At 38.2% G+C, this 18,298-nt stretch overlaps 2 protein-coding genes across 2 annotated transcripts in view; both read right to left on the reverse strand.

Annotated features, from left to right (window-relative positions):
* Window positions 1-18,298, reverse strand: part of smyd3 (SET and MYND domain containing 3) — a 112,704-nt gene that overhangs the window by 36,506 nt on the left and 57,900 nt on the right. The window lies entirely within an intron of this gene.
* On the reverse strand, window positions 3,156-5,458 carry LOC119789652. The gene is made up of 2 exons (XM_038294639.1): window positions 4,274-5,458; window positions 3,156-3,655 (listed from the first exon to the last, which is right to left on the reverse strand). The coding sequence occupies exon 1, from the start codon at window positions 5,249-5,251 to the stop codon at window positions 4,484-4,486; it is 768 nt and encodes a 255-aa protein (XP_038150567.1). The 5' UTR covers window positions 5,252-5,458; the 3' UTR covers window positions 3,156-3,655; window positions 4,274-4,483.

Consider the following 18,298-nt stretch of genomic DNA (forward strand, 5'->3'; position numbering starts at 1 on the left):
CCAGGCTGGTCTGATTAATAATAAACTAGATGCATCTTATGAGGATGCACTGAAAATGACTCACATTCTTCAATCACTGCCAAGGCATTCAAGAGGGTCATTATCATATGCATCACGTTTATCTACTTAATAGGTGTGAGCAAATATGTCACAGCTGACAGAGCAATGGCTTTGCCCTTAAACTTGCATGCAATGAAGATCTGTGGGTCCAACTAAACCTTGAGCTTTATATCAACAGCAGTTTCTTTAAAAATAGACTTTAACAATCTGTGCTTGTTGATTAAAGGCAAACTAAAAGCTTCTCTGGACTAAAATACAACGTGAAACGTGTTAAAATAGTGAGGCCAATATCAGAATCCCACAAGTCATAAAATCTTATTGGTTAATAAAAACAATAAATTTCTAATAAACTGAGGAAAGCTAATTGATCTAATGAAAAAAAGTTTTTTAAAAAATGTATGAAACTATGATTAAGTTTCTTTCCATCTACAATTGTATGATTTCGTATGTCTGTGTTGTCCTTTGTATGCATTGGTGTGATGTTAAAATGTATGTTTGTATATTTGCTGCAGAATGCAAAAATGATTTAAAAAAATAAAAAAATAAAAAAAAGCTATTTTGATCTTTTTCTGTTTCTTAAAACAAAGAAAAAACTAAATAATATATTCAAAATTAAAATCATGATTTGGCAATCCACCCACTCTACACATTTAAAAGTCAAAGTCCTCAGCATAAAATTTCCCTGATAAATTGTGAACTCACTCTTCTAATGTCACAATTCATTTCAGCAAAACTGGTTGGATTTCTCTCCATGAGCTGGTAACAGTAAAAGAAAAGCATAAAAAATAATAAAGACTGGAAATTCTGATAGTTTTGAGTGAATTAATGGGGTTAGATCCAGTTTTGATGCAAAATGGAGAAAATCCATTATTATTTTACACTAAACTAAACCCACTATCAGGAAGATTTATCTTTCTCTCTTTTATGTGTTATAGTTTGGAGGCATCATATTGATGAGTGCAGGGATTTACAGAAACAAAACATATAAGGATATACAAGTCCGGGAGTCTCTGCTAATTTTATTGCCCCTGCAAACTGGTCGCAGATACAGTGGAAGACGAGGAGGGGGAGGTATAAAACCCAAAACCAGCAGGCAACATCCCAATTAATGCCTTAAGATTCAACACAAGGAAAAGAAACAACCGTCCCAACATTACTGTTCAAAGTATACCAGTAGATATGGTGACAGAAGATATTTCCTAACTACTACAAGATCCAGTGAGCCCTGTTGGGATCATAATCCAGAAATGGAAACAACTACATTACAACATAAATGGTTTATAACCACAAGCTCCCAGCAAGATCTCAAGACTTAAAGTTACAACCGTTTCAAAGAAAATAAAACTTCACGCACTAAACTGCATTTGACTGAATGCAAAAAAAAAAAGCTTCAAAACAATGCCTGAAGATAAAACCAATGAATCATATACCGTGTTTGCTTAACAGAAATTAGAGCCCATAAAAAACTGGAGGAATATTATTTGATCAGACGAGAACAAAATAAACTCTTTAGATACCATGATCAGTTAGATTTGAGGTCAAAAAGAACTCATGACAACCCCCCAAAAAACTATACCAGCTGTTTTATGGCAAATAGCAACGCCACACATTTGTTTATTGAGGCATTATATGCTTCAATCAATGATGGGTAGACAAATGAACCGAGCAGTGGCGGTTTCTAGAGCACATCGTCCTGAGTGACCCCTCCGAGTTACAATATGGATGTCTTTCTACTCTGCTCTTTTTTTTTTTTTTTTTATAGATTATGATGTAATTTACCAGGAAGAAGAAGATTGAGGATACCCAGATGGTTAAGCAAGATAACGATTTTGAACCTTGAGCCAAAGAATAGCTTGATTTGTTTCAGAAAAAAAAGGGGGAAAAAAGCTGCTAGAATGCCCCATCTGATCTGAACATTGTAGAAAACTATGGAAAGAACTGATGGGAGACACGTAGCCTCTGGTGTTTAAATATTTTCTTTGTAAAAGAATGGGTAAACATAATATTTAAGCAATACATGTTGATAGTCTCAAAACAGCAAGATGGTTTCCCACTTGAAATTCTGTCCTCATCAGCACTGAGCAAAGCAACTCCCATTCAGAGAGATACAGGGCAGTTTAGCCAACATCTTATGCCAATTAATATTTAACCTCAGGCTATCCTTAGCTTTTGGAGTATTAAAGGATTCACCACACTTACACACCAGGGTGTTTGGTATACCTTGACACCTCTACAGTAAAAACAGATCAATAATTGAAAGCCGCAACTTTAAGCACACCCAATCCTTCCGTTTCTGTTTCTCTGGTACATTTTTCAAAAAGCATGCCTAGAAACGAATCAAGCAACTGCATTATTAAAAGTTGTCTTGCAAATTGGTTTGTTTTATGCAAGATTACGAAGACTTTTTTCAAAAATACGAAAAACAAATCAAGCCTTAACATAATTAGATTAACCCATGTTACATTTAATGTATGTGCCTTCAGTATTTATCAATGTATAATTAGAGGGAACACGCCTGATATTTTTGACACACTAATAAAAACCTTCTGTCTCTCTTTCAGCTACACACATAACCTCTGAGGTTGTAATGTTCAATTATCTCCCACTTCAGGGTAACATTCAGGTTGCAGGCCAAATTCTTCATTAATTTATCTGTGTCTGTGTGGATGTTCACAGACAGCAATAAGTTAGATTTCTGCCAACAAAAGCCTCTCTCTCTCTTCACAGGCTGCTTCTGTTGAATCAGTCAAGCTTGAGGCGTAATTACATTTTTATGACGATAGTGTTTAATCAATAAATTTTAAGCAGCATTAATCCTTCTGTCTGCAATTAGCTGATTGCTGTCCTTATGTGATACTTGTTAAGATATCTCTTAGATATGTTGATAGGTGCTACGAAATCCCTCTTCCTACTTCTGATTCCTATATATAAGCCTATTTTATATTCCTACATCTACAAAAAACATCCAAATGCCACTTTGTTTTATTATATAATTAGGTTAACCTTTATCTAAATTTTTATGAGCCATGATTGGGTGCTGTGTGACCTTTAGATAGATGATAAAGCTCACAACCCATGGAAACAAATTTGTGTAACGCTTATTTAAGGCTAGGCGCCTGACTGCAGCCAGTTATAATAGGCACTCAGATAGGTTCGCCTATGGAGCCCGTGGGTGTGAACAAAATACCATTAGACAAAAGTATGCTTAAATTATTGTATTCAAGTTTGAGTTTTTTTTTTCATATATATAGGAAGATATGCAATATTAATAATATTTATAATAACAGTGATTTTCTATAATATAACCAAAAACACGACAAGGGGGGGAAAAAAAAAAGGACAAACAACTCAGCAACAAAAACAATAAACCCTTATGTCACCCAAGAGTTTCCTTTTTAGTCCATTCATGAATCTAGAGTGATTCAACGGTTCATCAATCAATGTCTGATTGTTGTAGGGTTTTTCTTGTCCATAACCCAAAGCAAATAAGTTCAGAATGAGAAAGTAACTTGGTTCATGTAAATCCTACCGCGAAGCTGCGGTGATCCGGTAGCTCGCCATCCTGACGTGACACAGGGGGTGAAAAAAACCTGACCTAAACAAGGTCATAAATAAAAATACAAATTAGCTATCATATTTAAACATTGTTAAAATGTTATTCAAAATAAAGAAACATTCAACAATTACAACATAAATAAATAACTTCATTTCAATAAGTGTTTCTCATGAATTTAAATTAAAGATCGCGATCAGATTAAAGTTACTAGTACAAATCAAAGTAAAGTTACCGGTACAGATCAAAGTAAAGTTACCGGTACAGATCAAAGTAAAGTGCACTTTTTAAATTCCATCTAAGTTTAATTGACGCAGTCAATTAAACTTAATTGACTTCCATATCATTTCAAAAAAGAATTGTTTTTTTTCCTCTTATTCCTCACAAAAAAATATCTAAGCCCAGAGTTCTGTAGGCTGTTAGCAAAATTTAATAAAAAGTAACTGAAACCGTCCTAAAAGGATGAATCTACAAAAATCAAAAGGCCTATTTAATATTTTAACAACATATAATCCATTCGGCCACAAAATTAACAAAAGAAAATGACCCTTAAGTCAATAAATATACTTTTCAATCTTTAAATGCACAAATTTAGTGGGCGTGTCGCCACCGCATTTCTATTTCTAAAGAAAAACAAAATACGTAAATTAAACGACTCACCGTCGAGCGGTCGACAGAAAACACTCAGTTAAATCCTTCGGCCGTCTTAGTAAGCCTTGATCCAGCCGTATTCTTCTATTAGTTTAGAAGACGCCGAGACGAGCAGCTAGCCACAGCGACAGCAGCAACAGCTATTCAGATCTGAGTCACCTGTGACCCGGAACTTAAAGGGTGCTATCAATTTGACCCGCCAAAATAAAATACGGGTTCTTATTTTATGCAGGTTACACCCTCCCCTCCTGATCCCATGTACGTCCTCGTACATGCACCAGGCTGGCAGCAAATGGGAGGCTGATTGGAGTACGGAGCAATGAACTGTTCTTCTTCATCTTCTTGAAGGGCGAAGGAGAAAGCAGAGCTCAAACCGTGAAGCAAAGCCTGAATGCTTTTCAGTAATGGTTTGCCAGGTTTAGTGTACTGTAATCGATCAGGTGGATTTCTTGTGCGGCTAGAACGTCTCAGAGGTTGGTCTTCACTGTCCAGAGATACTGAATCCACTGGTGAGTGAGGTTCTTCAGTATGGCTGGGAATGTCAAATATATCAGTTTCTTGTGTGTCATGTTCTGCATTGTCAGACTCTGGAGTATCAGGATCTGGAGAGAGTCTTCCTTCAACTCTGGAGGCGTTAGCAGGATTGACTTGTCCAGCATCAATTTCAGGTTCCTCACTGTCTACTGTTAGTTGTTCCTCTTTAACAGTCATAGGTTCCCCTTCCACAAATTTGGGTTCATCATCCTCAGCATCACTGTCCTCTTCAGTTACAGGCACTGGAGATTGTGTGATGGGAACAAACTGTTCAGTTCCTGGGACAGACTGCTCGACAGGAGGCAGGTCAATATCAATCGTAAATCTGACAGGTTCAAAAGATGATGGAATGTGCAAAGGTGGATCGACTAGTTCTTCCTCTGATGGACCCTCTTCATCATCAGGAGATACTGGAGAAAACACAGGAGATTTCCTTTTAGCTCTGGTAGGCATTTCTTCCTCAGGAAAAGGTAAGTATCCACATGGCAATAAAAGGTCTCGATGCAGGGTTCTTAGTGGTTTGTTCTGGCCTTCCGGTCTGACTGTGTACACAGGAAGATTGCCGGCTTTCTTCACAACAATATACACAGATGACTCCCACTTATCTGCGAGTTTGTGCTTTCCCCTTAGTCGCACGTTCCTTACTAGGACTCTGTCTCCAACATTAAGTTCTGATGCAGTAACTTTCTGGTCAAATCGGGTTTTGTTACGCTGCATCACTTTAGCTGAGTTCTTACTGGCCAGTTTGTAGCTTTCCTCCAGGTGGGACTTTAACTTTTGCACATACTGCGTATGGGAGCAAAATCCATCCTCATTTAATGGCAGTCCAAAAGCTAAATCCACCGGTAGGCGGGGTTGGCGTCCGAACATCAGCTCGTAGGGTGAGTATCCCGTGACATCGTTCTTTGTGCAGTTGTAAGCATGCACTAGTGGTTTTACAAAATCCGTCCAATTAGTTTTTTCTTTTTCAGATAATGTTCCCAGCATGTCCAGAAGCGTTCTGTTAAAACGTTCCACAGGATTTCCTCTTGGATGATATGGTGTGGTCCTTATTTTGTGAATGTTGGCCATTTTACAGAGTTCTCGGATGGTTCTTGATTCAAAATCTGGACCCTGATCACTGTGCAGCTTTTCTGGAATGCCGTAATGCATGAGGAAATTATCCCACAAACACTTAGCAACGGTCTTAGCTTTTTGGTTTGGAGTAGGCACAGCAATGGCATACTTTGTAAAGTGGTCTGTTATAACAAGGATGTCTTTGATTCTGCGATCCGGTTCTACAGAGAGGAAATCCATACACATCAACTCCAAGGGGTGAGTGGTTTTGATGTTGACCAAAGGTGCAGCTCGTTCTGGTAAAGATTTGCGTCTCACACATCTTTCACAGGTTCTGATTTTATTGACAACATCAATAAACATCCTAGGCCAGTAGAAACGGGAACGGACTAAGTCTATAGTTCTGTCAATTCCCATATGACCCATTTGGTTATGCAGTTGGTGCAGCACAACAGCTCGATACCCCTCAGGTAATACTAGTTGGTACTTTGTTTCACTTCCCACTTGTCTCCTCCTAACGAGAAGGTTGTTTTGGAGCTCCATTTTATTTACTTCTCGGAGTAGAAGGGGCAGTTCAGGAAGTTCTTCCTTCACCGATGGTGATGGTGATTCTCCTCGTTCCAGCTGAGCTATGACATGGCGGATAACAGGGTCGTCACGCTGCTTAGCTGCAATGTCATCTGCTGAGAATAGAGGAAGTGAAGGGGAGCTGAACTGTTCATCATCAGTAAAGCTGTCAGGTAGGCTGTTGACATGAGTGGTCATAGACAACACCAGAGCGTGGTCAAGATGTGCACCTGGGCTATACACCAGGTGACGGGCACAAACTGCTTCGATGGTGTGCTGATCAATGGAAACATAATCTGGTTCGTTGAGGTGATGCTGAACGAACTTCAGGACTCGTTCATGTTCCTTCCGGGAGGTAGGATCATCAGACAGCTCACCATGAGGTCGTCGAGACAATCCATCAGCATCCATGTTCTGCTTTCCGGCTCTGTAGATGATCTTGAATGTGAATGTTGACAAAGCTGAAAGCCATCTGTAACCGGTCGCATCAAGTTTTGCTGAGGATAACAGGTAAGTCAGTGGATTGCTGTCTGTGACAACTGTGAACTGAGCACCATAAAGATAATCATTGAATTTCTCTGTCACTGCCCATTTCAGAGTGAGAAATTCCAATTTGTGAGCTGGATACTTGGATTCACTCCGCGAGAGACCTCTGCTGGCATATGCCACAACTCTGTTCTTTTCGCCCTGCTCCTGATACAACACCGCACCAAGACCGGTAGAACTGGCATCGGTGTGGAGTATGTAGGGTTTTTGTGGATCAGCAAATGCCAATACAGGGGCAGAGACTAATCTTTCGATTATGGTTTCAAAAGCCTTCTCACACACTGGAGTCCATCGTCCTCCAAATGGTGCCTTGGGGTTCAGGTAATTCTCTGGCTTTACCGTTGGCTTCAGTCTCTTCTGAGATGGCGGATAACCAGCAGTCAGGTCATGCAATGGCTTAACTATGGCTGAATATCCTTGGACGAAACGGCGGTAATATCCAGAGAAACCGAGAAAAGACCTTAGCTCTTTTAGGTTTTTGGGCACTGGCCAGGAGGTAAGTGTTTTGATCTTATCTGGATCTGTCTCAACACCATTCTGGGACACAACATGCCCCAGATACTTCACAGATGTTTGGAAAAACACACACTTCTCAACTGACAGCTTCAACCCAAAATCCTTAAGTTTGTTGAGAACTTTCATCAGGCGCTCTTCATGTTCTTCCAAGGTAGGTGCAAAAACGATTAAATCATCGATGAAAACCAAAACTTCTTTTAAATTTAAGTCTCCCATGCATTTTTCCATCAACCTTTGGAATGTACTTGGGGCATTGGTGACCCCTTGCGGCATGCGGTTGAATTCCCAAAACCCCAATGGACATACAAAGGCAGTTTTGGATTTATCCTTTTCCTCCATTTCAATCTGGTAATAGCCCGACTTAAGGTCTAACACAGTGAACCACTTTGATCCAGAAAGGGCAGAAAATGTATCTTCAAGCTTGGGTAGAGCATAGGCGTCCTTTATTGTTTGAAGATTTAGCTTCCTGTAGTCAATACAGAGGCGTACACTGCCGTTCTTCTTGCGTACAACCACAATTGGAGAAGCAAATGGTGAATCAGACTCGCGTATTACTCCGGAATCAGAAAGCTCTTGCAAATGCTTTCTTACAGCATCAATATCCTGAGGGTGGATTGGTCTTGGCCTTTGTTTGAAAGGAGTGGGATCAGACAACTTGATTTGATGTTTAACTTTGTCTGTCCGGCCGAAGTCCAGCTCGTGCTTTGCAAACACCTCAGGAATACTGTTGAGTTTCTGGATGATTCGCTGCTTCCATTCTGGAGATAAAGGTGAGTCTCCAAAGTTGTATTGTGGTTGAGATGGTTGTAGGGACTCTGTAGACTGGGTTGAATTGTGGACTGTTTGCTCTTGTGAGATCACACTCTGGAAAGTGCTGATTTCTGCTATGACTGCTCGTGCTGGAATATGAATCTCATGGTTCGACTCATTGCTCACAACGACTGGCACATGACACGGCCGGTGTTGAGGCAAGTCAATGAGGCAGGCTTTTACCATGAGCCCACCAGGGAGGGCATAGGAACTCGGATGTTCCAGGAGGACTTGTTTTTCTCCTTGCCACAATCTTGAAGCTAAGCACCCTTCTACAACTGTGGTCTGCCCAGCAGTAATGATTTGGGGCTGACTAGACTGCAGGGTGACAGTTGCAGTAAGTTCATTCGAACTCTGGGCATAGCGGTGTTGGAGGATCTTATACACCGCTATATAACCAGAGACTGTAGGTTGAAATGACTCGTCAGGGTGAGTGTCAAAATGTTTGCTGTAAGCAACATCTAAGGTATTTGTGCCAATGAGAACCAGATGTTGAGATGGCTTATTATCAGGCACAACAAGAGCAAGTGTGTCAACTTCAACAGGTAAACCAAACAATTCAGGTGGGAAGGTCATGTTGATCTCTACATATCCCAGGTAAGGCACTGTTTGTCCATTTGCTCCTTCTATTTCCAACAGGTTGTTTATTGGTTTGATTTCATGGTCCCTGAGGTAAGTATTGTAGAAGGAGTAGGGGATAGTAGTAACCTGTGAGCCAGAATCAAGGAGGCAGTTAAGCTGATCTCCTTTTATCTGAACTTGGCATATGCTCTTTGTGCCAATAAGACCTTGTGGCAGTGTTCTTATCCTGCGTTCTTTGGGACTGTTCATATACACAGCTTCTGTGTGTCCCACTACAGGAGCTGTTTCTAGTTTAAAGATTTTGAAATTTTGGCATCCCATGCTTGTTGCTTCTGGCGTAACAGTTTCTTTTTCTGCTCAACCAGACTGGGGTTTGCTTTATTTGTGCAGGAGGAGGAAAGATGGCTGTCTTCTCCACAATTAAAACAGTACCAAGGCTTGGGCTTGGTTCGTACCTGAGGTGAAGAGTAGGACTTGTTCTGTCTTGACATGGACTTGAATTCAGCTGGACTCTTCCTGGACAGAAGTTGGGACATTTGCTGCTGTAGTTTCTGAAGCTGTTTTTTCATTTCTTTCAGCTCTTCATTGGATGTAGAATGTCCACAAGAACAGGCACTTTGGGACTGGATGTTAACTTTCTGTTTGGACGTTCCAATGTGTTTTTTCATAAGTGATTCTTTAGCATGTTGCCTATCTTCTTCTGTCCTGAGTAACAACAATAAATCAGAAAAAGATGGTGGGTTGTCTTTCTTTTGTTCCAGCTGTAACTTTGTGATGACAGTGTTATCCCAACACCCACGACAAAACTGTTTGAGTAAATGTTTATTAATGTCAGCAGGTGAAACTCCTCCTTGCTTCACAACAGTGTTGAGAGTGAGCAGAAGTCTTTGAAGGTAAGTGGACGGTCGTTCCCCTGGATTCTGCAGAATGTTTAAGTATTGTGCATACAATTCTTCACCGTCCTGCACTGTTCCAAAGGCAGAATCTAGTATGTTTAGCAAAACTGTTGGTACTGTGTTGGGGCTCAAACCTTTGACCAAATCAGCTGCAGGTGATGACAAGCTCTCTGTGATTCGTCTAGTGATATGTAGCGCAGAGAGACTGGGATCAGCAAGCAGAGACTCAATCTGGGAACGCCAGGACTCAAAATCAGCTTCATTACTCGGTTTAGGAAACCTTCCTGAAAAAGTACGGAGACGAAGTGAGGTTGGACCAGTCAAATCAGTATTTCGAACCACATGTTCAACAACAACCCGTTGTATCTGAGGTGGGTTAAGATCATTGGTAGAAAGCGACAGTCCTGGAGCTGGTCCAGTTTGCTTTCGACGAGGTCGTGCTCCCTGGCCCGAGGATGAATGAGCAGGAGGAAGTGAGGATAATGATCCTAAGTCCATTTGCACTGGCTGTGCAGTAGTAAATTTATCCACTTCCCTTTCCTCTTTCACCTTTACTCCGTCCTCTTCCTCATCATTGTCATAGTCATCATCATCATCATCATCAAAATTTTCATCTGCTCCTGCTGCATGCAGATGTTGGCCTATCTGGCTCATTACTGTCTTCAGAACATCTTCAAAACGATGGCCGCTTTGATCAGCAATTTTCCTGAGCTCAGCGATGTAGTTGGGCTGATGTTTGCTGCTGCTGCCCTCTGTGGCTGCATACTCGAATGCCAAAGCGGTGACACAAAACACTCGGTCAGTATTTGTTTGAGAGGTGTAAGTATAAGGTAGAAGCGGTTGTAGTGCGGAAAAAGCAGCTAAATCTGCAAACTCAACGATCAGGTTTTTAAAAAACGTGCTTGAGGAATCAGTTACATATAAAGTGCGGTTAAGTTTACCGTATCTACTTAAGCAATTAAGTATTTCCTCATCAACCTTGGTATCGGTAGCACCAGTAATCATCACAGACTGTGATACATTTATACCAGATTGCTCAACAAAATCCATTTTGTCTTTTTTTATTAATTATTAAGTATTCTTTATTTTACCTTTTGAAAAAGTTGAATATTTTACTTAGAATTTCCTATTCCTACAACTGAAATAAATGTTCAAAATGAGAAATAGCCCAAAAAAAAAAAATGTTCACACACACAAGCTCCTGGCTAGCTCGCCACGTGTAACGCTTATTTAAGGCTAGGCGCCTGACTGCAGCCAGTTATAATAGGCACTCAGATAGGTTCGCCTATGGAGCCCGTGGGTGTGAACAAAATACCATTAGACAAAAGTATGCTTAAATTATTGTATTCAAGTTTGAGTTTTTTTTCATATATATAGGAAGATATGCAATATTAATAATATTTATAATAACAGTGATTTTCTATAATATAACCAAAAACACGACAAGGGGGGGAAAAAAAAAAGGACAAACAACTCAGCAACAAAAACAATAAACCCTTATGTCACCCAAGAGTTTCCTTTTTAGTCCATTCATGAATCTAGAGTGATTCAACGGTTCATCAATCAATGTCTGATTGTTGTAGGGTTTTTCTTGTCCATAACCCAAAGCAAATAAGTTCAGAATGAGAAAGTAACTTGGTTCATGTAAATCCTACCGCGAAGCTGCGGTGATCCGGTAGCTCGCCATCCTGACGTGACACAGGGGGTGAAAAAAACCTGACCTAAACAAGGTCATAAATAAAAATACAAATTAGCTATCATATTTAAACATTGTTAAAATGTTATTCAAAATAAAGAAACATTCAACAATTACAACATAAATAAATAACTTCATTTCAATAAGTGTTTCTCATGAATTTAAATTAAAGATCGCGATCAGATTAAAGTTACTAGTACAAATCAAAGTAAAGTTACCGGTACAGATCAAAGTAAAGTTACCGGTACAGATCAAAGTAAAGTGCACTTTTTAAATTCCATCTAAGTTTAATTGACGCAGTCAATTAAACTTAATTGACTTCCATATCATTTCAAAAAAGAATTGTTTTTTTTCCTCTTATTCCTCACAAAAAAAATATCTAAGCCCAGAGTTCTGTAGGCTGTTAGCAAAATTTAATAAAAAGTAACTGAAACCGTCCTAAAAGGATGAATCTACAAAAATCAAAAGGCCTATTTAATATTTTAACAACATATAATCCATTCGGCCACAAAATTAACAAAAGAAAATGACCCTTAAGTCAATAAATATACTTTTCAATCTTTAAATGCACAAATTTAGTGGGCGTGTCGCCACCGCATTTCTATTTCTAAAGAAAAACAAAATACGTAAATTAAACGACTCACCGTCGAGCGGTCGACAGAAAACACTCAGTTAAATCCTTCGGCCGTCTTAGTAAGCCTTGATCCAGCCGTATTCTTCTATTAGTTTAGAAGACGCCGAGACGAGCAGCTAGCCACAGCGACAGCAGCAACAGCTATTCAGATCTGAGTCACCTGTGACCCGGAACTTAAAGGGTGCTATCAATTTGACCCGCCAAAATAAAATACGGGTTCTTATTTTATGCAGGTTACATTTGACATCAGTATCGTGACCTGGTCATTTACAACATCTAGTGTTCTTTAACATAGATGCTCATGTTATTTTATTCACAGAAATGAATGACCTTATGCTCTAGTGACACATCTCTATAATGAGTTTGACAAACTGCACGCATAATCAGCTTGCAAAGCAAACATACAGCACAGCTTTGATATTGGCAGTCAATAAACAAGTTTGAATAAAGCTTAGATTGCAGATGACTATACAATGCTTAAATAGCAGTATACAGTACGTGAAAGTAAGCAGGATGCAAAATAAAAATAAAAAAAGAAATCTTCTTATACTTATTCCATACTGAAGAAGCTTAAATGTGTCCTTCACATATGCAACACTCTGTCTTATACAGTACATTCACACCGAACAGAAAACCTGTGAAAAATTTGCTATTTCTAGGTGCTTTTACTTTTGCCTGACATTTTGTAGGTACTAAGAAAAAAAGACAAGAAATAAAGGCAGGAAAAATTGAGGAATACAGTAAAGGGAGGAAGGAAACGAATAGTTAGGGAGTATGAAAGGGCACAGCAAAAAATGAAAGTACACAAGGGAGGAATGCCTACAAAAATGGAAGGAAGGAAAGGCACTAGAGGGTGAGGGAAAGGAGCAGGGTACAGCCTAAGGAGGGAAGGATTCAAGAAAAGGGGGAAAGACATTAAAAAGGCAGGAAAGAAGCAAGGAGGGACTTGGTGAAAGGAGATAAAGAAGTAGGTACACAACCTTTTAATACAATGAATAAGAAACAAAATTTGGAAATGCAAATATTTTATCAGCTATATTTTCTATCCACATTGCTAAAAAAAAGTCAGTATTTTTCAGAACTTTCCAATACTGTGTATAAACCCTGGTTTAATAGTGTAATATATTTCAATACTGACATAAATCCTACAGAGGACGCCACTGACAGGCCTACCATTCAATGGAGTATGCATTCACAATAACTGAGCATACCTTTGTGAAAGCTATTCATTTGTGTTTTTGCAATTTTGATGTCTATGACTCTTAAAGATCATCTCAAACACAATATATATAAACAGGTTTCCTGTCTGTGTGAATGTGGCAACATGGAGCGAGGTCTAATGTAGTCTCAGTTCTGATTTAAATACCCGTTTGTTTCTTTCAGTGAAAAAGGAGAGCCTTGAGGCCATATGTGCATGTATAAACAAAATGTGTGGAAACTATGGCAGCAGGAAAAATAGAAATTATGCTCATCCATCTCCTGTGGTGCACAACGGTGTGCACGTGCAACAAACACAAAGAAATGGACAAACAACAGGGGGAGGAAAAGCTATTATGATGAAAGTCAGGGAGGCATGCTGGAGTTAAAAGGCATAATAAAATAAAGATATCAGCAGGAAAAACCTCAATGATGCCCAATAAAACAACATTTGACACAAATCATAGGAGCTTAGATTGTAATTCACAAAAAAAGGGAACATTAGAGCTGGTTAAACACATCAACAATTAAAAGATTAGGAACAATTATGGAAATGAAATGTTAGAAAAAAGATATCACAACAAAAGGCTTAACTCTAATACAAATCAGAAAAGTAGAAAGTTAAATGTAATAAAACTAAGTGATGATAACAATACACTATAACACAGTAAATGTATAAAGTTTGGTTTTAGTAAAATAGAAAATACAACTAAAATTATAAAATGTGTGCATCTTTAAAATTGTGATATCTAGGCATTGTTTCTTTTAAATAAAATTATTTTACCATATCAATAGAGCCATATTGTTATATTTACCAAATTTTGAGTATCTTCAATAACCAAATATTCAAGTAGACAAAATTAACAGTTGTTATGCAACACAGTTAAAACACATTTGAATATTCTTTTCGGGGTTTATTCACATTAAATGTAAAATAAGACTTTAACACATTTGGATGTGACTTTAGACAATTTAAAATCAGAGATCATATTGTACTACAACCCTGCTTAGGAAAGATTTAAGTATAACTTCTTCCAACAGTTTTTTATAATAACAAGGTAGTTAAAATGTCTCATCTATCATTTAACCTGTTAATATGTTCAGAGAAGCTTTCCAAGCTGGAGACTTGCCTGAAACCTGTAGGGTAGAAATTTTCTACAGTCTGGCTTTCAGGTTCATTTCTTACCCCACTGAGTGTGGTTAAAGTGAAAACTCTGTAAAGATGATCTAAGGAAAGTAGCAGCCAATTACAGTAATAAACCGGCAGCACTAAAAGCTACACCCAAGACGTAGCCTTTCAAAATAACTTCTAAAGCTATTATCTCTAATAAAACAAGAAAAATGTGACTCTAATTGCATTCTTGAAGTGTTTTCCCCCCAATGGAGTGAAGCTTGAACTTCACTTACTATGATAGAGACATTTTGCATATTGTTTTATGCAAAACTACAGAACAAAAGCACAGGAGGGAGAAAGGCTGCGCACTCTGATAAAAACATCAATACTTCGCAGTATATATATTCACATAGCAAAAAGCTGTTTGCTGCGCTCAGATACAGTGTTGAGTATTGATGTCTGTTAACGGGTGGTTAAAACTCATGAGATATGCAGCAAGTCCAAGTGTGGAAAATTAGTGCGTTTTGCATGCTAATTAATCCTTGAAATGACAAATTACTGCATAACTGATTAAGAATATTCTATTACCCAAGAGCAACATGGTAAATGATAGAGTAACATGTGGGACATATGCAGGGAAAACCTCTGCAAATACAATGCTCACCCATATCCATTTCACATAGAGAAATTATACTAATTGGCCAAAAAAATAGAAAAGGAGATAAAATAAACACAAATGAAGTAGACAAAAGTGATGACCAAAAAAATAGACTAAACTGAACTAAGACTTTTCTGGCTATTACCACATATCCAGTGAACTGGTGGTGGCCAGACTGGTAAGGAGGTTAAACAAAGGCCATTATTTTGTAAACACCTGTTTGATTCCATGCTTGAACGTTGTCAGTAAATCTGGATCATGTGAAACATGTAGAATTGACCAAAGACGGGGGCGTCTTTTCTCTAGTAAGTCCCTTTCCAGGGTTAGGATCAGTTGTAGCTGGAGGTCTGAAAGTTTCTGCATTTGTGGCTGACGTGATGTAGAACAAATGTAATATGAGACGTGCCTATTCTCAAGCATGTTGTTGTTACTGCTGTTCAAAAAGGACCTATTATTGTTTAGAATAAAAAAAACATTTATATAATCATTTATATTTTCGGAAACTAGAAGGTGTTAGCTTTCAAATGATGTTTCACACATATAATTTGGGCTTACAGTTCAGTACAGTTATTTGCTTCTCCATTTGAGTATGCAAAATAGGCGAGGATTACTTCAAAATGAAGTAGGTCCTTAAAACATTTAATTGCACAAGATCAAAACACCTGACAATTTTTCATGTATTAAACATCTACATGCATGTAAAACTTATGTTTTTCCACATGAATGTTGCAAATAATCTATCATCTATCATCTATGCCTTTTGGTTGTTATTTCTATCAGAATTTCTTGGCTGTTTTTTTAACAACTTAAAAAGACAGGGTTGAAAACTGACAGCTCAATTACATCAATAATTTGTACAAAAATTGTGACCATAAATATATGCCTAAGAGCCTACATAACAGTTATTTTCTCAACAAAAGAACCCATCTCACTTGTTATTCATACATTGAATAATTAACTAATCTATTTTAACTTATTTATCAATCAGCATAAAACACATGCAAAAAAGACAACTGAACTCTTTTTGATAGTTACCCTGGGAAAAAATAGCTAACCGTGTCAGCCCAAAACACACATTTTAGGGAAGCTAATTAAGGAAACTTCTTGGTTGATATTTTAGTCTCAGAAATAAACCAAGAGTCCTAGGGGTAGAGAAGAGAGGAGGGTGACAGAAAAAAGATGAGAACAATGTAGGAGGAGAGCAACTGATACATATGAAGAATGGCTAAAAGCAAACAACAAGAGATGAGGAACACAAAGCAGGAGGGTTAAAACTAAATAATCAAACTAAAACAGAAACACAGGCAACTGTTCTAGTTATTGTTATCTTTATCATTCTTACAGTACTTTTTTGTTTAACCAAGTCTTGAAATTTCTTTTACTATTTGCATCTATCTTATGTCAGGACCTGAGGAATGCCTCTAAACTGTGAAGCCATGAAATACACATTTCGTTGGTTAGTATAGGCATAGTAATAATGAACAAAACCCTTATATACGGACAAAAAATTGCTTAGCACTTAGCACTTTTTTACGGAATGACTATGACCTGGATGACTGAGAACCTTCATCAGCACTTAGCACTTAAGAACATTGGGCCTTATGCAAGAACAATTTAGTTCCTAAATCATTAGTATTACGGAAATAGGAGAAAATGATGCATTTACAATTTTTCTATTTCTAATCTTCTCTCTGGTACGAACATATTTTACTCATGCTCCAGACTTGACATCCCAAACAATCATTCAGCTATTGTACAGACAGTTTTCCCTAAATTATAACATTTGTTGTTACTTAGAAGGAATTGTCCTATTGTCCTGTGTAGAGATGCCCCAATACATTTTTTTTTCTGATCTGATACAGTCCAATTCTGATACCTGGGCTGAGCATATCGGCTGATATACAATAACGATCCAATTCAACAATTCAAGGCAATAACTATGCACATTTGTGTTTCTCATGAACGCAGCGCTCACTTAGGCACAGGTGGACTGCAACACTTTTACAACGATCATTTACGCAATTATCTGCAGTTAAAACACATAATATATGATAAAATAAGAAAAGTTTCAGCCTCCCCCTGTTTCCTAGCTATCTAAAAGCACAAGCAGAAGCGGTGTCATTATCTCCTGGCTTGAAATTAAAATGGGAACATTTCATCCTCCCCCACTTGTAGTGTATTAAGCAAAATCCAATGGCATTGTTTTTGTGCAACGTAATAGCAGGCGAGACAGCCTTGTTTTAGTAATGCTGCACTTCACCCTGTGGAAGGGACATTTTTCAGTGGGACAGTGTTGCCATCTTCATAATTGAAAAACAACACGTTCCGCATTTGGAGATTTCAATTTAGTTTTATAAATATCTGTTAATTGAAACCAGAGCTTATAACCTTTTCTTTAAAGATGTTTTTTTCTGTAGATTCACTTGTAACCTCATTGCAGACCACACATTGGTCCTTCAGGAACCTTTTAAAATATATTTCGAGCTTAGAGTATTTTTCATTTCTACCATTTATGAAAAACATTTATCTTTTTTTCTTTTCACAGTATTAAAAGAAAATACACAGCCCTAAATAAACACACTCCCAGCCACTTTGACCTCATTGTAAAAGCACAAACAGCTGACCGTAAAACACCCCTCAAAGGTGGAAATCACACTTTTCTTGAAGCTTTTCTGTCATAGAAGCAGTTGGAACGTCTGATTCAATCATTTGGAGACAAAAGAAAATACTGTTAGCTGATTATAATGTTTTCATTTTAAATAGGGATTAACCAATATGAAAACCTGGACAGAAAACAAGATATGATAGCATAATTGCCTTTATGGTTGATAATAGATATTAATCCATATTATATTTACTCTAAATGCTGCAAAAACTTCCCCCAATGCTTACATTGCTTATCTGCTTCATCTGAACACCCACAATCCCTCAGAGCATGACTATTAGTGTCACATGATCAAATACCTCATGGCCATCCCCCTCCATCCACTCACATATTCTCTCCCTACTGAAACAAAAACAGCAACTAGATGGAAAATGACCCATGTTTACTTATCCGATTATGACGATACTTCTAAAAATGATCATCAGCCAGCACCAATGTCATCGCCAATGAAGACAAGGTTGATCGTCTGATGGTGGTCACTGAGCTGAATTCATCTGTGTGAGTAAAGGATGGCTGACACAGAGGAAAAGCCCACCTCAGTGAATGTCGGTTTGATCCAAGTA

The sequence above is a fragment of the Cyprinodon tularosa genome, unplaced genomic scaffold (assembly GCF_016077235.1).
Source record: "Cyprinodon tularosa strain WSP-4 unplaced genomic scaffold, ASM1607723v1 ctg342, whole genome shotgun sequence".
Lineage (NCBI taxonomy): Eukaryota > Metazoa > Chordata > Actinopteri > Cyprinodontiformes > Cyprinodontidae > Cyprinodon > Cyprinodon tularosa.

Bases quoted from the DNA above. Each gene is read 5' to 3' on its own strand.
- LOC119789652 (XM_038294639.1), bottom strand. From the start codon at position 5,251: ATGCCTACCAGAGCTAAAAGGAAATCTCCTGTGTTTTCTCCAGTATCT.